Source organism: Nelusetta ayraudi, unplaced genomic scaffold (assembly GCF_046127955.1).
Source record: "Nelusetta ayraudi isolate G7.1 ecotype Tasmania unplaced genomic scaffold, CSIRO-AGI_Nayr_v1 ptg000011l, whole genome shotgun sequence".
In the NCBI taxonomy this organism is placed as follows: Eukaryota; Metazoa; Chordata; class Actinopteri; order Tetraodontiformes; family Monacanthidae; genus Nelusetta; species Nelusetta ayraudi.
This window is the reverse complement of record NW_027466061.1, coordinates 27,124,069-27,150,853: the sequence shown is the minus strand read 5'-3', so window position 1 is coordinate 27,150,853 and position 26,785 is coordinate 27,124,069. Positions and strand designations below refer to the sequence as shown.

At 45.6% G+C, this 26,785-nt stretch overlaps 1 protein-coding gene across 3 annotated transcripts in view; it reads right to left on the bottom strand.

Annotated features, from left to right (window-relative positions):
• Window positions 1-11,303: 11,303 nt before the first annotated feature.
• slc6a9 (solute carrier family 6 member 9) overlaps window positions 11,304-26,785 on the bottom strand; it is a 52,797-nt gene continuing 37,315 nt past the window's right edge. For all 3 annotated transcript variants that reach the window (XM_076022293.1, XM_076022294.1, XM_076022291.1), the window contains 12 exons: window positions 25,122-25,278; window positions 23,176-23,307; window positions 22,400-22,676; window positions 21,738-21,870; window positions 21,508-21,642; window positions 21,288-21,391; window positions 16,452-16,689; window positions 16,057-16,191; window positions 15,800-15,899; window positions 14,224-14,324; window positions 13,109-13,279; window positions 11,304-12,341 (listed from right to left, as the gene is read on the bottom strand). In XM_076022293.1, coding sequence (XP_075878408.1) covers window positions 12,081-12,341; window positions 13,109-13,279; window positions 14,224-14,324; window positions 15,800-15,899; window positions 16,057-16,191; window positions 16,452-16,689; window positions 21,288-21,391; window positions 21,508-21,642; window positions 21,738-21,870; window positions 22,400-22,676; window positions 23,176-23,307; window positions 25,122-25,278 — 1,944 coding nt within the window. In that variant the 3' untranslated portion in view covers window positions 11,304-12,080. The remainder of the gene's footprint in view (window positions 12,342-13,108; window positions 13,280-14,223; window positions 14,325-15,799; window positions 15,900-16,056; window positions 16,192-16,451; window positions 16,690-21,287; window positions 21,392-21,507; window positions 21,643-21,737; window positions 21,871-22,399; window positions 22,677-23,175; window positions 23,308-25,121; window positions 25,279-26,785) is intronic.

The following is a 26,785-nucleotide window of genomic DNA, read 5'->3' as shown; positions in this document are numbered from 1 at the left end:
TAAAATCAACATCACGTTTTTAGCCAAAACATGGAGTGTAGCTTCTTAGCTAGCAGCCGCTAGTTTGGCCTCTAGCAACTTCAGCAGTTTCCTCTGTGCCCTTGTGGTTTCCTGATAATTTCTATTCAGTACAGCATCGTGAGAAGGAAAATTACTGGCTGCCTAAGAGCCGAACTGGCGTTCGGAATGAGCTGTAGAAGTGGTGTAAAAAAAAGAAAGAGGCAGTCATCCCTCCTCCGTCCCCTCTGTTAAGATGTGCACCTCCTTTGACGGTAAGTAAGTGCATGGATCTCTTTTAGTAATAGGCACACACACTCACACACACACACACACACACACACACACACACAGATGAGAAGATGTTTACAATGACGGCACAGGTGTCGTCCACCTCTTCCAGATTCCTGCAGATAACTTTTAATAAGTGATTTCTCAGGAGGTTCATTACCGTTGCAGACGGGAGCTTCTGCACCGCGATCAATACTGCCCCATTAGGGTGATGAACGGTCCGTTTCCTCAACTCGCCGCCACCAAGACAAATTCTCGGGCCCCACCGATCCAAATCCGTCAGGGTCGGTTTGGCAGCGCGATGCGTAAAGAGAGTTGTCAAGTGGAGGGAATCCTGCTTCCCCCGTCCACAGCAGCGCTTATGCTCCTGCGAGCTGAGCGACGTGTTCTGTCATTTATCTTCAGTCAACACACATTCCTCCTCTTTCGAGACGACAGGTAACAGTAAAATGCAATATGAATACATTTAAAATGTTTTACTTTGTCAGTCAACAACATTGAAGGTTTACAGTATTGGAACGTGATTTAAACTAAACATGAGTCAAAGACAGTGTCCGTGGTGCCAAGACAAGGTTTGCTTTAGCTTCTAGGACAGAGAGGAAGATTTTTTCAGCCCCACCAACAAGGTGACTCTCATTTGACAACCATATGGAAAAGGTTTTACACGTATTTCCCTGTGGTATTCCCAACAACATCAGCATGCTGCTGGCCCAATAAAAACAAAAACTAAACTTTAAAAAAAAAAAAAACACCTCACATTCCTCAATTTGCCAAGAAAAAAAAAAAAGCAAAGTCACTCTCCTGGGAACAAAGAAACATCTTTCAATGAATTTCTATGCAACAAAAGCCAGCACCTTGTTAGCACAATCAAGGCTCCAGCTTGCTTGGAGGAACTTTTTTTCTGTTTTTTGGTGCAAAAATCGGACATATTTCAGTTTGGGTTCCTTTTAATCACCTAACCAAAAAAATGTTGTTTTACAAAATGTCTTTCAGGCTGCTCAGGCAAATATTTAGCCAAAGGGAAATAATGCTAAGCCCCGGGAAACGTTACAAATTTATTTTATTTTATTTTTGAGGTATTATGTCAGCACCTATAATATTCAGATACACACAGTGGACTAATGGAATAAACCAACCAAAATCCATACCTAAATACTGACAATCTGAATATTTTATCTTCTAAATCTTATCTTATTTTTTAAACGCAACTTTGTCTGCAGAAAATGTAATTGGAGACAACAAAAAGTCATAATATATATGTATATATATATATATTATGACGATATCATAAATTGTAAAATTGTAATTGAAATTTAATCAATATAAATATTTATTTCCGGCATGTTAAGGAGTGATTTCACTCACGCGGTGTCACACTTACAACTTGCCCTTTAAGATAAAGCGCGATGCTCTCAGTGAGGATGAGTTTGACCCTTTTGCTCTTCTTTGGTCCATTTGAACAGACAGCGTGTTTGCTCTCTTCCCTCCCCGCCTCTTACGCTCTGCCCTGTGAACACCTGCTGCACTCATCAGACACTCTGGCACATCAAACACACGCTGTGCCTGCTCCCGCACGCGGGCTGGGAGGGAGCGAACGAATGAAGAACCTCTGATTCATCCGCGGGAGTCGCTTGAGTCCGCAATCAGTCACTTGCTATATGAGCAAAGCGTGCTCAGAGGACCTCGGGTAAACACGAAAGTGCCCCGAACAGCAGCTCCTCAAAACCGAAATACATCGCTCCTATCTTCTGCTGGAACAGCCTGATGCTAAAACGCCTTGATCACAGCGCTGCCGAGGATTAATCCTGGTGGTAATTTCCATATTCAAGCTTCAGTGACACACAGAGACAGACCGTCCACCCACTTGGCTCACAGTTAATTAAACATGAGGGGGCATGCCAAATCACTGCATTGCATGAGACTTGCACGGGTGAAGATATTTGTTGTTGGTGGACAACGCGTTTACCCTTACCCTAGACCAGGGGTGGCCACATGACAGAACTGCATTGTGTCGGTGGGCCACGACAGTTTTGGTTTGGGGGGGGGGGGGTTGCTGGTTGGAAATAGCGTTAACGTCCTGCTATTTTTTTTCGTTAAAGGGGGGGGGGGTTTGGAAATTGCGCTAACGTCCCGGCATTTTTTTTAGTTGACCGGAGGAGTGGGGGGGGCGGAAGCACGCAATCGCTGATTTCTGACTGCTTTTCACGCGGGCCGGATGTGGCCCGCGGGCCGTAGTTTGGCCATGCCTGCCCTAGACCAACCCTGCTGCGAATTAGGTCAAACACTGTGTCACAAATAGCGGCCACAGCTCGCGTATGTGTGGCTAACGCACGCTCACACACCAATAGGAAGGCAGCTGCATCATATCGGCCTGATTTCACCTTCAAGGTTTTGCAAACACCCTGCGTGAACTCGGGTCGAGGACTGGAAACGTTGCAGCCAGACATCTGATGGGAGAATTCCGGTGGGAGAAAACAAAACCAAACAGTTGCTTTGGTCTGTTAAATGACTCAGACTATTCATAACTGTTGCCAGTAATTCCTCCTCATAATGAGGCATCAGATTCCAAACCACACTCGGGGTCCCCGCAAAGTGTAACTATTTTCCTGTTTTGCGTTATTTGATCGAGTGGCGGGCCGTGCATTTCACACCCAGGTCCACAGTGACTTTATATTCAGTCCACCCTAAATGAATGCACCTCATATTACCCTTGATATGGCACAGTACCTCGAGAATTCATACAGAATCACACCAACCAACACGTTACATCATCTTCATATAAGTGACCTGGTCAAGCAACACTTTGTTTCCAGAGCATTAAAAATTGCATGTGCGAGTAGGAAACTAAGGCCACTGATCAAAACCTCCAAATAAAAGGCGATTTTAAGAGCTTGCTGCGACAGAGTTTTAATCAGTCCACCAAAACTGCACTCTCAGCTTAAACTCTTGTCCAAACTTGTCAAAGGAACTGCGCGTTGTCACCGATTCGTATCAAATGGCGACGACCAAACAATCTATTCAATTCTTAAACGGTTGAACATGTTAGCACAGCTGTTATCTCAGCAAGGTATCTCCATTATAAATCGCTCATGACACAGCGACCGAATCTTATCTCCTCTCCCCCTTCAGCCGTCGTGGGTTTGTCGCGGCGGTAACCCGGTCACCGGGTTGAGTTGAGCCTGCAAGGTTCTCAGGGCTCATCCAATCACAGGACGTGCACGTGTGAAGCCCGGCTAGCTGGTCTCGGCATCGCAGACTCGGGATCTGATTGGCCATCGCAACTAACTGCGGTCCGTTCCGGACAGGAGCCCGCTGTGTCGGTTCTGCCGGCCGAAGGCAGATTTCATAGAACCTGGCAACGCAAGCCAGCTGAACTATGACTGGATAAAAACTCTACTGTAATATATAACAATGCAACTAAGTGGATATTATTATATAATGTGAAATAACAATTTTGGAGAATAACTGCGTTGTCACATTTATGGGACTTTTCTAAGAACGTCTAGGCCGGCAGAGAAGTCCTCGCCGGCCCTGATGGCCCGCCACTGATTTGATTCCAGTTAGTCACGGTTGCGCGCGCTCAAAAACAAAACATTCATCAGTGCTACTCCGCCGACACGAGGATGAAGGATTGCTCTGTTTGTGCGTTAATCTCCAGCTCGAGCTCATGTCAAATAATCTCTGGGTTGGCAATAACACCAGAGAATTCCCCCCCCCCCCCCCCCCCCCCCCCCCCCACATCAACCTCCCTCCCTCACACACACACACACCCCAGGACCCCATTAAAGGAAGTGTAACTCTGCCCTGTCACACATTAAGACTGACAGACGTGGCTGACCAACAGCTTTGCGACAGCCTGAAAGGCGCGGCTACGCACGACCGGGGTCACCTTTCAAACCAAATGTAACAACAACACTGCAACAACCGAGAAAATTGCTTTCTGTCAAAAAAAAAGCAGCAGCCGCCACGTGGAAAACGTCCTCTGGGCGCCCCCGACACTCCGCCGCAGTGTCGCACTGAGGAGCAGTATGGACTCCACATACATTCCAGCACCTCTCCAGTCTCCTCTGTCTGTCCCTGTCTGGATTGGACAACTCTCTTGTGTGATTCAACCTGTAATCTATTCAAAGTGTGACTCTGCATCGGCGCACTCTGCCCCCATCAGACACTGCTCCTGCTGCTGATGAGATGTTGGACAGCAGACCCATTTAGCTGGGAGGGGAGGAAAAAAAAGAAAAGAAGAAGAAGTAAAGGAAAGAGCACCGAGGCGGCCAGAACCCTGAAAATAAGAACAATTTGACACAGCCATGGTCATTATGTTGTCGAGCGCAGCCTCCTGCTGCCACCTGTGATAGATGTTTGGAGGCTGTGATGAAATTCCGTCGGCTGCTGCAAAGTCCATGTTTCCCCCGTGTGCTGTTGTAATTTTGCCGTGAATATTAATACTTTAGCCCGGAGCTCATCCTTTAAAGGTCCACTGTATGAAGAAATCAAAATGCACACACACACACACACACACACACACACACACACACACACACACACACACACACACACACACACGCACACAAGGACCTAATGGTTAAAATGTGTTTTGTAATCAAGGTTTGTGTTAATCCCTGTTTTCTTTGCACACCAATTTTCTTTAGCTTCATGTGTGACGAGACTGTGTGATTATCCCAGAGTGGAGACAGTAAAGTGTATGTATTTATGTTTTTGTTTGGAACCATGCAGAAAACTGCGACACAAGCTAAACAGGAAATAATGGAGAGACTCAAGGGAGAAAGCATAGAGAGGGAAGGAAGGAAGGAAGGAAGGAAGGAAGGAGGCTAGAGTGAAGAGATATCTGGGAATAACAACATTGGATTACAGAATGTGAAGATATTCTCTTGAGATGAAGAGAAGAGGGCCGAGATGGCAAGGGGGGAAAAAAATAATTTGCTAAGAAGATGTCCATAAAAATAATGACTGTGGTTGCCTCTCCCACAGCCCTGATGTGACAGTTCTCATATCCTGCTCTGCAGAAAGAAGACAAAGTTGTGGAAAGTCAGAACCTTGTGACAACTTGGACTCCAGGCACCTCCAGGCACTACTGGTGCTGATTGTCCACATCCCATTCCAGTTAATATTGCATCTACCTTTGATAAATGTCACTTGTTCCGCCAGTCTCACTGTGGTTTGATCAGACAACGACAGATCAGTTTTTCCCTTTTGTGTGTGTTTTTTTTTTTTGTTGTTGTTGTAATTTTATGTTTCAATCTACGTTCATAGCATTCACGGCTGACTCAGAATCCACTGGATGCTGTGGAAAGTATGCCTGAGCGGTCGCCACTTTGAAGTTGGTCTCCTACCACCATCTCCTGGTAACGTTATGTCACGACAGTCAGAAAGCGCCACTCTGCGGTAACACTGGAATTTCTCATCACAGCGTCCATCCATCCATCTTCTACACCCAGGTCAGTTGGAGACAAATATAAATATAATTTTTTTTCTTTTTAATGTTATTCCATCAAGAACCCATTGGAGGGTTTTCATTGCAAGTATTAAAGTCATCTCATCAAATCGTGAGCTATAGGAATGAGAGACTTTAATATCTTTTAATAAGAGTGTTGTTCTTTACACCATCACTGGCAAGAATTCAAAAAGCATCATCATCTCAGGATTATTATGAATAGTTGGTGGTGGGTTGGGGTTAGGCCTGGCCTGGAGTCAGGGTTGGAGTCAGTTTTAGGGTTAGGGTTTTGATTACAATTAGCGTCTCTGTTGGGGTCAGGGGTCGAGGCAAGAAGTGATGGCCAATCAGAAGTTTTTTTTGTTCTTTTTTTCTGAATTCCATTGCACACAAAAATAACGCCTCCAGACAAGTAGCAAAAGTTGGCAACCTGGCTTGTTCTTTTCATGCAGATGGTGGAATACATATTCAAATATGTTGTAATTTGCCCTGTTATGACGACGACACTTTCTGTGTGGAGTTTGCATGTTCTCCCTGTGTCTGCGTGGGTTCTCTCCGGGTTCTCCGGATTCCTCCCACAGTCCTAAAACATGCATGTGAGGTCAATTGAACATTCTAAATTGTCCGTAGGTGTGCATGTGAGTGTGAATGGTTGTTTGTCTCTACGTGGCCCTGCGATGAACTGGCGACTTGTCCAGGGTGTCACCCTGCCTTCGCCCTAAGACAGCTGGGAGAGGCTCCAGCAGACCCCCGTGACCCTGAGCTCGGGACTAAGCGGGTATGGAAAATGAATGAATGAATGAATGAATGACGACAACAATTACGAGTAGCTTTCTTTTCAAGGAGGCTCAGATTTTAATTTTTTTTGTCTTTTACCAGATGCTGTGATGCTGTGTTTGATTTTCTGTTTGGGGTGAGGTGATACTGGGTTGCACCTAAGAGTTAAATACATTTTACAATTCAACTCAAGTATTTATATTTATTCTTTCGAGACACCTTTCATTTCATCTCATTTCTACAGGTACTACCCAGAAAATTAGAATATCCTGAAAAGGTTGTTGTATTTCTGCAATTCATCTTAAAAGGTGAATTTGACATATTGTATAAACAAGTAATATGCAAATCAATATATTTCAAGTTTTTTATTTCGTTGGATTTTGCTGATCAGGTCTTGCAGCTTAAAAAAAAAACAACTCAAATTCAAAAACTCAGAAAATGAGTTTGTGGGTTTGCGGTTTTAATAAGCTGAAAATCTTAATCAGCAAAGTTACAACAGGGAACTGCTTGAGATGTAAATTTGCGTGCAATGGCTCAATACAATTTGTTGGTTTCATATTTTGTGTTAAATTGCCAAAATACAACAACTTTTACTTGATATTCTCATTTTTCGGGTCGTGCCTGTAGTTCGTTCTTTGTGGTGAGGCCAAATGTATTGAGATCCGTTGGAGCAACGGATCTCAATACATGTGAATAACGACACATTGCTTCAACAAAACACGAGGAATCTGCAGCACGTTGATCTTTAAAATAAATTTTATTTACCATTTTTTTGTGATTCAACAGTTTTACGATATACAGTCGACAGGACTAGAACATTTCCATAGACTTTGTCCCTAAAGATTGAAGACCAGGAAGAACAGACATGGTTAGATATATAAGACAAGTAGCTATGATAAATAACACCAGAGGGCCTGTGTTCTCTTTTTATTTCTTTTTTCTTTTTTTTTTCTTTTTACACTTGTGCTTTTCCCTCCTCACTTCCTCCCGGTATATGATTTACATAACAACACAGCGTTGACGAACTGGCACTTTAAAAAAAAAAAAATGGAAGCAATCGTATTCTTTTTTTCACTCACAAACGTTTTTTTTTTCCATTTCTTATATATATATATATATATATATATATATATATATATATATACATATATATATATATATATATACATATATATATATATGTATATATATACATATATATATATATATATGTATATATATACATATATAAAAAAAGGATGTTTAAAGTGCTGAGACATGAGATTATGCTTACAAGCAGTAGTAGTAAATTCAAGAGGTTCTGCAATTTGTAGACAACAGCAGAAACAAAGTCACAGTTTGTTTTTAGTACAACAGAGCAGCTGTGCTGTTAATTTGTGTGTGTACGTTATCACCCTTGATATATTTCATCAATATCAGAGACCATCTGCTGCCTCGGCGAGACACCGCGGTTAGCAGAGCTAGCGCTGACCAAAAAAAATCCCAGTGTTGTGGAACAAAGAGGAAAATTACAGATTCAATTTGCGAACAAGAGTAAATGAATCGACATGTAATGGTGGCTGGGCCCTTGTCTGACTCATACATCACATAATTGCCTAAAAATATCCACGTAAATCAAAAAATAAAAATTATGTCATGGTAATATACTTGAGAGTTGAACAAGATTGAAAATGAAAGTTAATGATTCCTGTTGCTATTCTAGTCTTGGTTGCAGAGTAATTTTGGTGTCTTGATAGTAATCAAACAGCAAAAAGACAAACGGTTTGCACCGCCTGGGGTTAAAAAGGCCACAGAACGCAGGATGATTTATGGCACAGTGTAACATTTAGCTCTAAGTGGATACTGTAAAATAAAATTAAAGAAAAAAATAAAATAAACAGATATTGTGGTCACGTATCTGCAGCAGCCACCCACATCACAAACTAACCGTCTTTTTGTAGTTCAAGTTTTGATCCAAAGCTTTTTGTTTGGAGAATATTTTGAGTATTCAGTGTCTTCAATGTCTGAGCAGGCTACACACTCAAACAAAAAAAAGTAGTTGTAAGTGGATAAACAACAATTAGAACTCGACGATAAAACACTTTTTTTTTTCCTTTTAGTACAAAAAACATTTTTTTTTCTTTCTCCTCGACTTTTAAAAGATAAAATGTGTATTATAAGCAGTACAGGACTTGGCTAGTTCTCATAGGTTAAAGGTATATTGACATCAATATCGACACTACGTTTCGCACTACATGCAGGCTCAGCGGTAAGCGCTAGATCCACTATGACACAGAGCACACGTGACAAGTCGACAGAGTCGACGTCACACTACGAGAAAAACAAAGTAAAACGAGATGAAAAAAAAAAAAAAACCCACCCTTCCTTCCTCGACCAATCAGAGACAGCCCCCACCACAATGCTCCAAAAGGTACACGCACAGTCAGATTATACGTATGTATGTATGTATGTATGTATGTATGTATGTATGCGTAAGAGTGTGCGTATGTATACATATATATTACAATACTGTACAGAGAGAAGAAGAGTCGTGTTGGCAGCAAAGACGGAGAACGGGGCAGGTTTTGTACCGTGGTGACATCACACTACAGCATGAACAACATGAGACAGGCCATCACGGACAAGACGTCTCCACACACTGACATAGTTTCATATTTCATAGAGGATAACAGATTCTTTTTTTTAGTAGATGGGTAATGTTTTCACAGAGCACCTGTTTTGTTTTTTGTTTGTTTGTTTTTGTTTTTTTAACAATGAACAGTACCAAGAAAAACAAGTGTGATGCAAGGAGGAGGAGGAGGAGAAAGTAAAACCTGGAAGATCAGGACAGGCGGCCGACTAGCGAGCAAAGTAACGAGTCTTCATCCATGGCTTCATAAAAAGCCTCAGTCAATCAGCGTGTGCTTAGTTCAGAAGGCTCACTGTGCTTCCACTAACATAGGAATCATCCAATTTTGAGCTTGTTACCGTCATTTGGCTTTTTTCTATTAGTCAAGGGTGGGGGGGTGGGGGGGGGGGGACAACTCCTTGCTGTGCTTCTACTACCCTGAGTGTCAGCATTGCCCCATCTAGTGGCTCAGCAGGGCAACTACACTGTTTCTACACAGGAATAGTGGTTGAAGACGGAATATAAAAAAAAAATAACTGTGCTAGCGTACGTAGAACGTTAAAAGGCCTGATGATCGTTTTGAATCTTTTCAAAGGACACGTTTGTTTTGGGGGAACAGAAGGCCACGCCCCCATTTTCAGTACGCGGTTACTGGCAGCGGTACCGGGTCAATTCTGACTTCACAGATTGTGAGCAAAACTGCGACCAGCCTTAAAACCTGTGGCTCTCCGTCTAAAAGCATCGTGGTTTAAAAAGCCACTATAAGAAAAAAATAATCCTGTGTGATCTTGGCAACTGGCACGCTAAAAGAAAACAAAACAACAACAAAAACACCACCGTCTCTTTCCTGCCTCTGACAGGACAACTCGACCCACAGACGAGGAGGAACAGTAAACATCGTTAAGCATGATTTTGTTTGTTTGTTTGTTTTTTTTTCCATGTTTTTTTGTACAAAATAAACTTATGCTGTCTTTATAACTATTTACTAAGTTACTATACAATAATCAGAGGTAAAAAGGATAATTCTACTGAGAGAATGATTCTATACAGCTACATTTAACTACATAATTCCTTTATATTGATTTATACTGTTTTTTTATTTTTTGTTTTTTTGTTTTTTTTAAATGCTGAATCCTTGCAGGAATGAGCTGCGCTACTCTTCTCGCCGACTCCTCACCAATCACAGCTTCAGGATGTGTGCACGCGTGCACGTTAAAGGTTCCGCAGACCATTCTGGTCTCTCCACAGTGTTTTGTTAAGTACCAAAGAAAACAAACAAAAAAAAAAAAAAAACACGGGACGACACTCGGGTGACTCGGGTGGTGGTTTTGGTTAAAGGGCCCAGAGCGGGAGACGTCGCACACCGCGTCCCAGGATGCACTTCTCCAACAAATAACGAAGAAAACGCCTGGAAGACTTGAGAGGAAGACGGCCGTCAACAACAAGAGTTGCTGCATCCGGCCGCTGAGTGTGGCGAGATGCGTTTGCGATGCATTTGATTTGGTTACAGACGAGGCTTCCGCCGGCGATGTTGACAACCTGCCGCTTGGAGTGAAGTTGCATGAGGCGCCTGTCAGTCAAGTATACCTATCCTATCTGCTGCAAGTGGATGCAATCAACCTGCGTCATTGGGCTGACTTCACGAGAACAACCAGGCCCCCCCCAAAAAAACCAAGGTTGATATAAACGTGAACGCAAAAGGGGAAGTTGCAGAGCTTTACTTTTCCTCCTTAAAGTCTTGCTATTTGTAGGGGATTTTCACGTAATGTGCATTGACCACTGTAAATTGTTCACGCATATTATTTTATAAAGAGACCAGGTTGTTTTCTTCCTCAAGTCTGCAACGCACATACAAACTTTGCTGCAGCGACTCTGAGCCGTCTCACCTTGTAGGGGGAAGATGCGACGGACTTGCACCACCACGCGCCTCATACAAGTAAGACTGCAAATTTGTATTTTTTTTTTTTAAAATCCCAGAACATCTCTTAAAAGGTCCCATCCTAACCCGAGTGTAAAATGCTGACGATGCACAAATACGCGCAGCTCACTGTGTCACGCAGCCTCAGTTCAAACCAAGGTTCTGCAGCTCTTGCCGTGAGCCGCCGCCCCTGCTGCACCAACTGCAGAATCTTTTCTAGAAACAAACAAGCAGGCAGCGTGAGGGGGTGGGGGGGTGGGGGGCAGGAGAGGGGGGTGGGGGGTGGGGGGGAACACCACAACAGGCTTCGTCTTAAGCTGAGATCAACTGGTGCTGAGGTCACCGCGTGTTGTGTGAGATGCACAATTGTTTGTATTCATGAGTGTTGTTTCTGGCCCCCTAAGACGACTTCAGCGCCCCCGTGTGGCGCCGACGGCCACCGCAGGCAAACTGCGCCCACACTGAAGTCACGGCACGCGTCCACCCGGCTACCGAGGATGGAAGAGAACGGCGTGTGTGTGTGTGTGTGTGTGTCTCTACGTCGCTGCATGCACAAAATACACACCCACGCTCACACACACATGCAGCTTCACGAGCGACTGGACCTCTAACTACATATGAGGATGACATATACACGTTTTACAAAATAAAAAGGAGAGAAATAAAAACTGCATTATTAAATTAACAAGCCACCCACACGCACAAACACACTGAAAAAAAAAAATCTTTTGGCTGAACACCCAATTTTTTTTTTGTTTTGTTTTTTGTTTTTTGTTTTCCCACCCGATCGCTTAGTTTTCTTCTACTACTTCTTTTATCTCGAGAACAACACTCAGGTAGATCAGAGGAGGTTAGGGTCGATAAAATAAGCCCTTACAATATGTAAGGGTCTCCAGCAAATGGGATCTCCCCCACAGAGGACCGTGGGAAAGCAGGGTGAGGAACAGACCGGTGGGGAGGAGAAAGGCCGGGTCGGAAGAAGAAGAAGAGGAGGAGGAAGAAGTGACGAGGGCGAGCGCTGCGTGGCGCGGCGCCATCTACGCGCTGGGGTTGGGATTGCTGTGTGTGTTGGTGGAGCCGTTGCTTCCCTGGATGGTGAGGCTGACTTCGTCCTTGCTCTCCTTCTCCTTCTCCTTCTCTTTCTCCTTCTCTTTCTCCTTCTCCTTCTCCTCCTCCTTCAGCTCCTCCTTGAGGGAGCAGGCCTCCAGGGTGTCCTCCGAGGGCGCGTAGCGGCCTGTTCGGTGCTCCTGGAGGGTGGGGCCCCACGTTGGATCCGGGCGGCAAGCGCTCTTCAACCGCTGGTGGTGGAAAACACGCAATGGTGGGTCAGAGCGGCGGGAGATGACGAGATGATGACGAGATGATGACGAGTCGGCCACATGTCGGAATCTGAGCCACTTCACTCGACGTTGCCCAGGCGGACATACAGACATCTTTTTCATTTGATTCATTTCATATCGTTTTTCCGCTTCACATACTATGAAATAACAGTAGTGATAATAATAGTTTATTCTAATGGCGAGATAATTATTTGTCTTTCAAACTGAGTGTGTAGAAAAAACAAAATCCAATACAGTCCACCCATATTGTTAGCCTAATAGCAGAATTGCCTCAGTCATTTTTTTGGCCAAATTGTTATATCGAACTAACTTCAACTAACTTCACCAATGTGCTTGTTTTCCAAAAAAGTTCAAACATGACTTAGGCAACTATGCTATGAGGCTAACGATATACTTTCTGATCATTAAGACCTCCAGTGGCTCTGACAGTTACACTTTGACCAGCGGTCCCACTGCAGTTCAGTCACTCAGACTGAGACATTGCTGACCGACGCTTGGTAATTCATCATTTTCCCCCTCGTCGACCAACATCAGCAGAGTTTAGTGACAGTGTTGTAAATTTAGCTGTCATGCACATACACACCAGCAGGGAGGCGACACCCTGGGCTCTGTCAACATTACGCTGGTGTTTTAAGACCCCACTGTGATCAACTGACCTCACGAGCAGGAAAACAAAATATCACAGTACATGCAACCGATTCCATTTGAGGGTGCGGCGGTCTCACCTCTCTGAAGGTGGCTCCAGGGGACCGGGAGATCTTGTAGAGGGCGTAAATGGGTATGCAGACCACCGAGGACATAGCCATGAAGAAGCCGATGGCCAGGGACCAGCCGGGGTAGACGTAGTCGTTGTAGGTGATGGGCTTGTACTGGATCACCGTGAAGATCAGGATGAACTGGGGAGGTGACAAGACAAAGGGGCATGATGAAGAGGAGGGAGCGGGTTGGACGCACCATGGAAGAGAAATAATTTAGATTGAAATGATTTTGATTTATTACTCAGAATCCACTCTGCCAATGTTCTCTAGTAATCTGTGTCCATCCTGTCAGTGAACCCCACAGAAATGTCTTCCACACACTTTGTGACATCAAGGGCACCAAGAGCTGGTTGAGACCACTAGAGGCCAAACAAGGCATCAAAGCATCCGGCAAAGCCCCGGCGAGGGGCTGTAAACAGGGCATTTGAGATCCTTTAACGGCATTACGCCCTATGATATACGCTACTTCATACCGTCGTGCTGTAACTACTGTGACAAATCCCTTCACATTGTGGCTCACAATCCCTCTAAACAAAGAGGCGCTGGGGAAGCTGGAACTGCGCTGCTTTTTTTTTTTGTTTGTTTTTAAATGAAATTGCTCAATTAAAGCCGCTCCAGATTTCAGCACACTGATTTTTTTTTCCCGTTTTATTTATTGAGGTATGAAAATCATTATGTTCATGAGTCACGTGTCGTCCCGACGGCTGTTTAAGCGCAGCGCATTAGTCTGAGGAGTGAAATCAAACCAATAATCCACAACAATGAGTTTCTTGGTCGGCCCGGCGGCTTAGCGGACTAATGCTGCTGCTGCCTGCCAGGGAAATACCATCGGTCGCAGCCGCATGTGTTGGTTTCCCAGTCGGAGAGATCTGCTTAGTTCCTACTGGAAACAGAGCCAGCAGTCGGGAGGACAGATTAGCGATGACGGCAAAAGCAAATATAGGTCAGCGCTGACGAGCGCACGTCAGCAACGGCGGGGAAAGTTTAGAAACGCCGCATTTCTGCAAACATTCCATGTTTTGAACCCGCTGAATGTTTGGACCCACTGGATGGACCCTCCAGCGGGGGGTTGGTAGACTTACGCTGATGATGACGGGCGACACGAATCTCCAGCACACCTTGAAGAAGAGGGGAGGAGGGAAGCCCAGCATCATCTCCACGTCCCTGAAGTAGTTCCTGTGACCTGCCAGGCGACAATCACACGTCAGGTTCTCAACATCGGACATGTGCAGGCAGTTAAGGCGACGATTCTTCTATTGCAGGGGTGTCAAACTCATTTTAGCTCACTGTCCACACCATCTATTCCCAAGTGGCTGGACCGGTGAAATCATGGTATGGTAACAATAACATAAAAACAACATCAACTTCAGATTGTTTTCTTTGTTTTACTTTGGTCGTGTTCTTGGAGCACTTTGCATCCACTTCCTCTGTTTGGACCGAGACATTCTGGGGCAATGAGGGTAGCCAATAGGAGACGTGATAGTGTAGGTAGAAAGACAGCGTAGCTTCAGAGTGGCTGCGCTGGGGCCGACTTGCTCGGCCCCGGTATGAAGTTTTTTTTTTGCAAAGCAGAAACGATGTTGCGACATCAAGTGGATACATTTAGAACAGCAGTTTTCGTTCACTGAAAAATTGCAGCTGGTTTTTATACTTTGCAAAATCATCTCGCGGGCCAGAAGAACCCCGTTCGCAGGCCTGATCCGGCTCACGGGCCGTACGCGTGACACCCCTGTTCCATTGGTTCTGATTCTCAACACTGAGAGGAACTAGACAAAAAAGTCAAAAGAGATCACACGTCCATGTGGTGAAGAGCTCATAGAGACTGTTCGGAAGGCAAACGGCCCATTAAAACCCTGTGATGAATCAAATCAACCAGAGCGTCAATCAAATAACTTCTCTCTAGCAGCCACTGACACGCTCCACTGCCTCGCGGGGAGCCGCGATCTTCTGCCGAGTTTAACCGAACCTGCTGCTAATTCAGAGCCACTTGGGAGACCAATGCTGATTGGTCCATTCATACTCCTGAAAAACCATTCTGACTGGAGATTTTTTTTGGCACAGGACTGTGAGAAGTCCGACCCCCGGTGATGCCGCCGTACTCCACGGCCAGCGCGACCGCCGAGATTCTCGGGCAGCAGCTTCCCTTCCTCGCTCATGTTAGCGGGAGATTTATCTGCTCTCCCCCCAACAAGACTGCTAAACTAGAAAGGAGTTGCCAGCCCGTAAATTCCCTGACGGCTGTGAGCAGATTAGCTACTCTGCGTATCTCAAAGTGCTGATGCTGAGACGGGCGCCGACGTGGGGAGATATCCGGCTGCTCTGGTGACAAGTTTGGCCCAACAGTCTTAAGGCCTGGAAGAATTTGCTGTCTCAGACATGAAGTGTTATTTTTAAAAGAGAGGCTGCTACTTTGGCCTTTTTAGAGATCAGGTCTTGAAAACTTGGGAGTCTGGTATCCTTCACATGCATTTGGCCATTTGAATTCAACACTGACAACCTGGCAACCTTTACTAATAAGGTTACATTTAGAGGCACAATTCAGCCGCTTTGTCATCCTTCTCTCCATTCCTCTCCTGATGAATCAAAACCGTGTCAGCGTGGCTTGAGTGAGTGAGATATGCAACTCCCTGAACGGAATCAACTGAGAACTGCACTCACCATAGACATACATAACGCAAATACACATTATGCAGGAGATGATGACCAAGGAGAAACTGGCAGCGTAGTTGTCCATCAGCAGCAACCAATAGATTCCAGCCTGCACAGAGGAGAAGAGCAGCGGAATGAGTGGACGGGGGTGGGGTTGTGTTTTCCTAATTATTTCTGCATTGTGTTATTTTTTTTATGATGGTGTATCCTATATAGATTTTTTTTTTCAGTCTTGTGTCTTTCTCTCATTCGGTCAGGTGACCCACCCGAGTGGTCAGCGGCACGCCCAGCAGGAATCCGACGATGGCCACCGACAGTGTGACGATGGTCTTGTTTTTGATGATCCAGTCGGTCCCGATCTCATCCACGATGGCCGTCACCAAAGTCTCCAGCAGGCAGAACTGCAGAGCAGGAGGAGATCAGAGATCAGACTGTAGAACTCAATAGTGAACGGTCTTTAAACACACATTTCAATTTCTTGTTTTTTTTTATTTTATTTTATTTTTTTTAAATCGAGGCAGCCACTCTGCCTTCTGTGGCACCTACATTAACCTAATTTGGAAAAGTGGGGGGAAAAAAATTGAAATAATCAGACAGAAGTTCCAGGAATTCTGACACTCCCGTCATCGGACATCAACGTGACGCTGTTCCCTGGCCTCACCTGAGTGCCCAACCCTAGGAGGATGAGCATGAAGAAGAAGAGCAGCGACCACAGGGGGGAGATGGGGAGCAGCGTCAGGGCCTCTGGGTAAGCCACGAAGGCCAGGCCGGGGCCGTGGTCGGCCACCTCGGACACGGGGACGTTCAGGTTGTGCGCCATGAAGCCCAGGATGGAGAAGATGACGAAGCCGGCGTACACGCTGGTGGCACAGTTGGTCACACTGATGATGATGCTGTCCCTGTGTGGGGAAATAAACATAAACATGGTCGGCTGCTTAAAGGCATTTAGAAATAAAAAAAAAAAATTCAAAGTCGAAGTCCAGTGCCGACCAGCTCCCTTAGTCCCGGAATGCAGTGTGGCAGTGGGAACAACACAACGCTTGGCTTATTCACTCACTGTCATCTTTTGTGGAACAAGACTTTTGGGTGCAAGTCTTTGAAATGAGATATTTATAATTAAATTGGGGGATTAATAACCAAATGACTGATGGCTTCACTCTTGTTGGTGTCTTTCTTTCTCTGGATCCTTATCAGAGCCAACAATAAACAAACCACGTTCAAATCCGCCATCCTTTTAACCAAATGATAATAATAATTAAAGCTGCAACCCCTGATGACCCCCGATGACACCCGCAATTGACCCCCAAATGTAAAATATAGGTCTTGATGTACAAACACGTGGATGTTTGAATGACGTCTGTATCTTTTTTCTAAAGGAAACTGCAGCCATTTGTGTGTTGAAAAAGAGGGAGGAGAGGTGTAATCATCATATGCCTTTGTATGCAAATGATGCATATTTTTTACTTGCATTTTTTTTGAAGTGGCTGTCAAATGTAAAATATAGGTCTTGATGAGACAAACACGTGGATGTTTGAATGACGTCTGTAGCACTTTTGTGAAGGAAACTGCGGCCATTTACAGTATAGTGTGTGTGTGTGTGTGTGTGTGTGTGTGTGTGTGTGTGTTGAAACAGAGCACCCAACCTGCAGCAGCACAGTTAGCGCCTCCAGCTCCGCTAGCTCCGCTTTTTCCGCTTTTACCACCTTGGACATCTAAGCTTAGAACTCAGCCATTTAGGCGTCTACACAAAAGATATTGGTATCATCTTTTAGCTAAGGGCTTCAGCAATCTAACTATATATAGTTATCTGGGGTGTGAATAACGGTGTAGGCGTGGTGAGTGACAAAACTGACTCTTTTTTTTTTCGTTGGGGGAGAATTTCAAATATCTCACTTCCTGTTTGTGGAATTTTAAAAATTAGAGTGTACGCGACGTAGAGCTTGATGAGACGCGTGGGTTTTTGTTGCACAATTTTTCGATGTTCCTAGAGGGCGCTAGGTGCATTTTTCGTTTTCCTATGTGTTTTTTTCATTGAGTTCAATTTTCACATGCATCAACTTTAAAGGGCTATAAAATGAAAACGGTGCAACGCATCCGGACCATTCTTTTTACGTTGACCTTCTGACAGTCTGGTCTGTGTAATACAAAAGGCTTGAACCTTGCAGCATTCACGGTTGTTGAGTTCTGTGATTGTGGATTATTTCAAACAAGTGAAAATAGCTAACTTCCGGTTTGTCAGGGGTCAAAGGTCAGGGTGTCAGAATGTAGGTCTCTATCCAAGGAACGCGTGGGTTTTCGTCCCATGTCATTTCGACCTTCCTAGAGGAGGCTAGAGGCACGAAAACGGTTTGAAAATTCCAATTTTTTTTTGATGATTCTTTGGATTGAAGGTCCAGTCTATGTCATACTGAATTTTGAAGCCCTTCGGACTTGCGCTTTCTGAGCCTTGTGTTTTCCCTCTATTCCAAAGAAGTGACGATAGCTCACTTCCGGTTTGTCTGGGGTCAAAGGTCAGCATATCAGCAAATACCACCCAATTGCCCGCACCCGTGGGTGTTGGCCCCATGTCTCTACGACCTTCCTAGAAGGAAAAAGTTTTCCAAAAAGGGCAAAAACAGGCAAAATAAAAGGAAATAACTCACTTCCTGTTTGTCGGGCGACAAAAGTTAGAGCGTACGAAATGTCGGGCTTGACGAGACGAACGCGTGGAATTTTCCCCCATATTTTTTTGACTTTCCTAGTGGAAGCTTGCGCCATTTCTAATTTTTTTACGCCAGTTAAAATGTTTGGACGCCTCTAGGAGGCGCTAGAGAGTGGACTTTTGCCTTTTAATCTTCATTTTATCAAATTTTTCGCGACTTTCTACCTGCGTGCCAGATTTAGTGACTTTTGGAGTAGGTTAAGGGGGTCAAAATGAGGTTCGAAGCCGAACTGTTAATAATAATAATAAACCTTACAAAAATACAATCGAGTCTTCGCCTTGCAAAGACTTGCTCGGATTTGAGCAGGACTTCGCTGAGGCTCAGCCCCGAATTACACTCTCATAAAAAAAAAAAAAAAATACATCATCATAACAGCAATGATGCAATAAAGCCCTGTTTGATTTCTTAATACACATCCACAACAAATTAGTGGCAAAATACGGTTCTGCTTCTTTTTGGTGAATATCATCATTTCACACCTGGGAAACATTTTGCTTGCAATGCAAGTCCAATTTAAATCAAGTGATGGAACCGGCGAAAGAAAGCAACACAAACCAAGCAGCCGGGGGCCCTCCAGACGCACACACGCCTGTTGTTTGGGAGTATTTTTTTTATTTGTTTTTAACGACTGTTTAATTTCCTGACCATCTGGAGCGAGTTCATTATCCAGTCTCCCCTTTTTTCGCTCCCAAGCCATGAACGAGACGAAAGGCTGATCCTCGCACTGTAGCTTGGACTCCAGTCGAGTGCGCTGACGGCTCTGCCGCCGCCTCCTCCTCCTCGTCCTCCTCCTCCTCCTCCTCCTCCTCCTCTCAAAACGTGACTTTCCTCGGGAAATACCTGCGTCCTGCGCGCCGAGGCCCGGCCTCGGTGGAATCGTGTTTTGCAATCGCGGGAGATGCCTTTTGATGACTTTGCTGCCAGTCAGTCCTGGCTCCTCACAGGCCCACTAATCAGGTGTCCCCGCTGCCGCCGCCGTCGTCCGGGCGGCCGGCAGTGTTGCCGCCGAGCCCGCAGCGACTCCACTGGGACGTGGCTGCGGCGCTCAAGCTGATTAGGCCGCCGTGCAGCTGCCTGCGCAGATAGCGGCAAGCTGCTGGCAGGGGAACAAATCATATCTTCATCCTCTCCACTTGCCCCCACCCTCCCCAAACCCGGGGCAAAACGCCCACATTCTGTCGGCGTGTGTGGTCAAACTCCGCAGAGTAAAATTAAATCTTTGCGTCCGCCTTATCGCCTCCTCTGTCCCTCCGTCTTTATCTCCTCCCCAGGTTCTCGCTGGCTTTCTACCAGCCTCTCAACACAAATCTGGGAGAAAAAACATTATCTGTGGCCCTCCTGGCCTCACCTCACAGTCCAGTACGGCCTTGAAGTGAGCAGACGGGGCGCTTTCAACTTCCCACTGCAGCCTGCTTTCCATCTTAACGGAAACCTTAAAACCTTAAACCTTCTTTAAAAAAAAAAAAAAAATGTTCACCAACCAACCAACCCAAAAATGGAGGGGATTAGATGCCATTTCATCAAGTGGCTGATAAACTACCTCAGTCAAGTGGCCAGGTGGAGGAAGAAGTCCTCCTAACACTGCCGTGATAAAAACGTAAAAGTTGATATTACACAAACATCACATGTTCAACGAATGTTGTTCCGGCTACCAATTTTGCACTTTTCCATAAATTCTTTTTTTATTTTCAAAGATTAATTCTTCAAATTCTCCAATTTCTTTCTCTTCGCCTCCACACAGAGCTCCTGCTGCAGCCCCTGAGATAAGGAGAGATGGTGTGACTGTGGCCAGAGTTGCAAACAGCCAGATGTTGGCATGTTTCTTCTGAAGGGAAGTTCAATTCTTGTGAACTTCCCTTCACAAGTTTTTCTTTTTTTTTTTTTTTACCCCTTTTATATCATCATCAATGCACTTTTCTTTTCCCAAAGAGACCCAAAGTTCACTGTACCAATGTCCTCCGACAGTAATCTCTGTCTGCCCTGTCAGTGAACTCACCGAGATTGCAAACAATCCATCTTTTGCTTTATCTGATAGTTCCAACAAACAGTTCTGAAAGTCAGTCCTCTTTCCTGACTTTCAGAGGGGCTCTAATACCCCTCCCAGGTATGTGATGACACCAAGACACCAACAGTCCAATAAGCAACAGTTTTAGTAGGAAACTGCAAACAAAGGGCTTGACGTGCAGTTTTCTGGAGGTTTTCTTTATATTTAATCACCGGAGACACGAATGCAAAATACAGAAATTATAAAATACGAAATCTTTTTTTTTTTTATATATATTTAATAAGACTTTTTTTTAACAATGCTTAAGCTGATGAAATCACCGAACTTCAGCCGGATTCTGAAAAATAACCCAGTTTTCCCAGTAGGTAATAACTCACACTTTGGTTTTAATCTGTCCAGTTAAAAACAAACTGATTTTCTTGAGGACTAAGAAGGCACTTCTTAAAAACAAACACAATCGACAGAAAGCCTGAAGAGCCCAACAGACTCCAGCCTCACAGTCTGAGGGCAGCCAATAGCAGAGTAGAAAACTGAGCAGCGCCCCTCTGTGTTTACTTCCGGCTGACAGCAGACCTTGACCAGGCCGTCTCAGAGATCTGTACTGTTCACGGGGAGCCGGCTGACTGCTCAGCTCAGTCCCCAGCCCTGAAATAAACAAACTTCGCCACAAGGAACGTCCTGCTTTAAGGGACTCAAGTCTCAAGTGGTCTAAAATCTCAGTGCCACGATAAAATATCAGATTATTAAACCGTCAACGTGGCATTTTGTGTTGAGAGCGACCAGGACCAACCTGAAACAGTTGTTGTGGAACTTGTTGTAGGACGCCATGGTGATGAGACCTCCCCAAGCGCAGCCAAGCGAGTAGAAGATCTGCGAGGCTGCATCTCCCCACACCTGCGGCGACAGACGCGTTCAGTCCAACACTGACCCACAAGAAAAGAAACAAAAGAGAAACAACAACGCCTTTTCTACTTTCAGCCGCACGTCTACTCGCTGCTGCCTGAGTGTACCTTGGCGTCCAGGATCTTCTGCCACTGTGGAGTCAGGTAGTACATAATGCCGTTGACGGCTCCTTCCAGGGTGATGCCCCGGATGAAGAGGATGGTGAGAACCACGTAAGGGAACGTGGCCGTAAAGTACACCACCTGGAACACACACGGGCAGTAGGTCAGATCAGAGCGGATCTTCTGAAGATCTTGATCTTGGAAGTCTTGAGGCACGTTGCCGCTCCTTGACGGACCTTTCCGGACGACTTGACGCCTTTGAAGAGGCAGAGGAAGACGACGACCCAGGACAGGGCCAGGCAGCCCAGGATGGGGAGTCGCACCTCTCCCAAGTTCCCGATGTCGTCGGAGATGTTCAGAACGTAGTGCCTTGGAGAAACAGACGTTTAGAGTGGTTTGACTGGCAGCAAACCCTCATTCCCCCCCCCCAAAAAAAACAGAAACAAAAATACAAAACCTATATCACTGTCAGGCTTCAAACTGTTCAGGCAGCCCTGCATGTGACACACACGCCAAGAAAACCTGACAGCCAAGGTCTTCCCTGTTTTTGAATGATTTAAATGTCTAGTGATGCATTATTTGAGGTGTCTTTCACCTCTGCTTGTGTTTTCAGAACTTCTTGAAACTACTAGAATGTTAATTTCCCTTGAGGACACTGAACTCTGAAAGGATCAATAAAGTTACGTGTAAAGTTACTTTCATTTTAAAACCTTCCTGCATCAGATTCTGGCTTAAACTGGATTTATGTGTGTAGTAAATGTAACATTTGAATTCCAGCAACAGGACCAACCCCGTCAATGCTATGGACTCAAAACGGGAGAATCAAACCCGAGTTTGGCTCGACTGAAATCACCTCTCCGTCATTTAGAAAACCTGCCACAAACCGACGCCTCCTTACTTCCAGTACTCCTCGCTGGGGCTGGTCCGCTTGGTTTGGTTGACCACCTCGGACACGCCGGCCGCCACGGCTCTGGTCGCGTTAGCGAGGCTGCCGTTGAGCGTCGGGCCGCCGCCCACCACGCCGCTGCAGTCGGGCGTGTTCCAGGGGTTGTTGCAGTAGGTCCACGGCAGCAGGTTGGTCATGGACATGAAGAAGTAGTAGAAGGCGATGCAGATGACCACGTTGTAATAGATGCCGATGTAGGTGGACACCACCATCATGCCGTAGCCCACACCTGGAGGACGTTTGATGGTACAACTGGTTACAAAACTTAAGGCATGTTTGGGGACACGAGTGTGCATAAATCACTGCTGACGTGAGGTCAGGTGGCTCTTATTCCTCAGTGTGGTGGGACGGTAGATGCACCTATATTAGGGCAGATGTGTAATAAACTCCTGCTGGATGAAATCAAGTGCTAGCCACTCTTTGGTTAGTTTAGGACCAGTTTGTGGTATTTTTAATTTGGTCAACGGGGGTCAACAGCCCAATGACCGTTGACCACAGGTTCTTTCACAGGACGTACTGACTGACATACTGAGTCAACCAACATCACTGCAGGTTCTTCTTCCACTTTAGCCATTTTCAATGGGCTGTTTGGCACCGAGTCTGGCACGTGGGCGGGGAAAGTCGTGCAAACCATCACAATTTATTTGCTTGATGTGATTTCTTTAAGAAAAAGTACGAACACACATTGTAAGAAAATGGGTTTTGTCCCACAAATGCTGGTGGCTGACCTTTGAACATGGGGCTGATCTTCCAGACTCCCAGGCAGCCCAGACTGGCGAACTGGCCAAAGGACAGCTCCAGGAAGAAGAGGGGGATGCCGCAGAACACCAGCATGATGAAGTAAGGTAACATGAAGGCACCTGTGGGCAGGAGGAACATACACTTGGTCACGCAGATCAGGGAGAGTCAGGCAATCTCTGGAACTGGGAGATTGTGCATGTAAGTGTTGTCGGGCAGAAAAATGCTTCGGCTATGTCACATAAATTCTGAGCGAGTTGCATTACATGAAGGCAGTCGGCAGGCGCCAACAAAGACAAAGGACACAAGTCACGTCATAAAAAAAAATTTGATTACACACAGAGTTCGCTCTTTCACAAAGGGGTGGTATGTAAAAGTTTTACGTGACATGTGCAGGAGTGCGTTGTCGTAACAAAACACCTGAATGTCACTTCACCAGCGCTTCCAGTGAATCAAGAAAGTCTGTCATTTCCTTTGGCTGGTTCCCTTTTCTCTGCCCGCATGCTAAAAATAAACCGTTGCTGTGTTGTGGGAGCCATCCCCTTTGTGATGTCACAAGGGGGCACTGGTACCTCGAAGAAAAACCCCTTCTCAACCGCCTGCCTTAACCTTGTTTCTGTATAGGTCACTCTTCCAAAACATTTGGAAGGCACAACAACAAAATCATGAAAAACTTGAATTGAATACACTGTGATGGGACGCTGCTCCTCTGGAATTTGGCATGAAGACCAAAGATGTGGAAATGGACACTTGGAAAAAAAATGACAATAAAAAAGGCTCATCTGCTGCACTTGTGTCCCCGGAGAGGGCAGCGAGCGTGCAGCTGAGTCTGTTCAGCGGTGCAGAAACTCTCCGGTGGTTCAGACTGGACCAGGAACCAGACCGCCATCTATAGGGGAATGCGTGCGCGCGCGTGTGTGTGTGTGTGTGTGTGTGTGTGTGTGTGTGTGTGTGTGTGAATTAGGTCAATGCAACCGGCTGATAACGCGAAGGAACGACACCTTATCGCCCTGCTCTGACGCAAGGCTGGTGAAGCTCGTACCGCCGGCCGCTCCACTCGCAGCTGTGTTTGCGTTAATGCACGGCCTACATGCAGCACACTGCCGCACGCATAACGCCAAGCCAAACATCCGCAATGTAAACACGCCGGCCCGAGAGCCGCAGAGAAAAAAACACAGCGGGGGCAACGGCACGGTCGCACACTTCAGCGCCTTCCATTCCATTTCGAGCAAAACTCTGAGTCGTTTTGGGTCCGAGCCGCGGCGCACACGCTGAGGGTGACGCGAGTTTCACGTCCGCTCTGGGCGGCTGCGAGGTGTAGCGTCGGCAGGGGAACCACCTCACTTCAAGAGTGATACGGAAAGTGTGCGGTTTTGGAAGACGCTGTGTAGTGCAGTTCAGTCCGCAGTTCAAACTGCAATTCAGTTCGTGGCAAAACACACCCACACATCAGAACGGAACACAACCTGTTCCCGGTACATGTGCTGATTCAAACAGAGAGTGTGAGTGTGTGTGTGTGTGTGTCTGTGTGTAGGAGATCTTGCTTAACTGTGTTTACATGCAGAATTTGTTTTTCCCAAAACCCATAATATAACCATAATGTGACACACACACACACACACACACACACACACACACACACACACACACACACACACCTGCCATATTATCAGCAAAGCTATGGAGACGACTGTGCCTGACTTAATGTCAGGGTGGCCAAACAAAGATGCTGCCTTCAGCATCCTAGACCGTCTTCGTCTCTGAGCCTCTTGCAGTCTCTCCAGAGTCCAGGCTGATATTTTCACATTACGCCTTTAATGACGACAATCCCGTTGATGTCTGAACCGCACCTTCCTCCCTTCATCTCAATTTCTCTCCAAACCAATCAGTGGCCCACACCCTCCTCTTCCTCCACCTGGCCAGTCAAAAAGCATACCTCCTCCATTTCTGTAGCAGAGGTAGGGGAACCTCCAGACGTTGCCCAGGCCCACGGCGTAGCCCACGCTTGTGAGGACGAACTCGATCTGGTTCCCCCAGTGGCCCCTTCGCGAGACCTCCGCCTTCTTTGCTGGCTCGCCCGGAACGGCTCCATTCTGCGGGAAAAAGGGCAGATATTCAGTCAGGATCCAGGTTCACTACTGCCAGTGGTCTCACGTGTCATTGTGTGACATCACAAAGGGCCACCGGTGCCTCACTCACTCCTCTCCCAGTTTAGCGACCACAAAACCCAGGTGTTAGCTCCGCCCCCTGGCACCACCCTGTTTCTGTCCCCTTCCCAACGTGCAGAGAGCATAAATCCGCAGGAGGCTGTAAACAGAAGGTTGAGTATTCTGTTTTCTTGTGGATCTTTTGGGGAAATTATTCATCGTGCGAGGCCCCTTCATTATGAAAATGAAGGGATTATGAAAAAAAATATAAAGATCTGAAAATAGGTTAAAAGCTCTAATTTGTGGATTAATAGTAAATATACAACAGAAACAGAGGGGAAAAACGAATCTTGAATATTCTAATTCTGTCCTGAAATCACAGCTTTTGTCTCCTTCTTTACTTTAACGTGTAACAGCTTTGTTTCAAATAAATATATATAATAATTACAAAGAAGGATAAAGGCTGCTAGGGCCACACAGAGGCAAATAAACAAACTGAAAACTTATCGCTCGTTGCCTTTAAATATTTTTGTAAAAATAAAGTCTGGCATCAAGTGAGTGCAGCCGAGCAAATAAGATGCAAAGTGAAATGAGGGCCTAAAGAGCAGTTGGTCATGTCGTCCTGATTTCAGCTCCTGCACTCGTCTCCTCTCCTCCCTCCATCACTCCATATGCTGGCATCAGATGGTTCATCTCTCCTGACCTCCTCTTTAACCTCAGCTGTGTGCGCGCGTGTGTGAGTTCATGAAAACACTCGTGCTCTTCCAGACTACTGAGCTTTGATCACTTTTGCCTTCTTGCCATTTATTCATATTTACGACATCTAAAAAAACATTTATTAAAAAAAAAAAAAAAAGGGCGGGGGGGGAGCTTTTTGAGAAATGTCAAGGTTTTGTTAAAAAAAATAATTATTCATAAAGGAACTCGTTAACATCTTTTACTTGTGTTTTCAGACTCATGTTTTGAAAAGCAGTGCACATGCCGACGGCTGTGGCTTCAGTGAATTTATGGAAAACACCCAGCCTGTTCATGAAAACCCTCCTATGTTATCTGCGTCTGGCAGCCTGGCTGGTGAAGGCCTGATGAACCAACAGCCACACGTTCTTAATGAGACAAGGCCGCTCGGAAGGGAGCAAATGTAAATATATGTCGCATTTCTTTTTGTCGGAAAATGATGATTTGCGGGCAAGAAACGCTGTTCTGTCACAGCGCGCACGGCAGGGGACGTGAAGCAGGAAGCTGCGGACCGTTCGCTCATGAGGAAAAACCTCATGTCCACTTCTCTGGAAAAGGTGAGAGTGACATTCTGTCCCGTACCACACGCTTCGATCCTAAACGTCTCAAAATCTGAGTGACGCACAATGAACGGAGACTTCTCAACCTTCAAGATGCCAACGGGGGATGAAAGCAACCTGGCAACGTATTTGCGTTTGGTAACCATCACAAAAACACG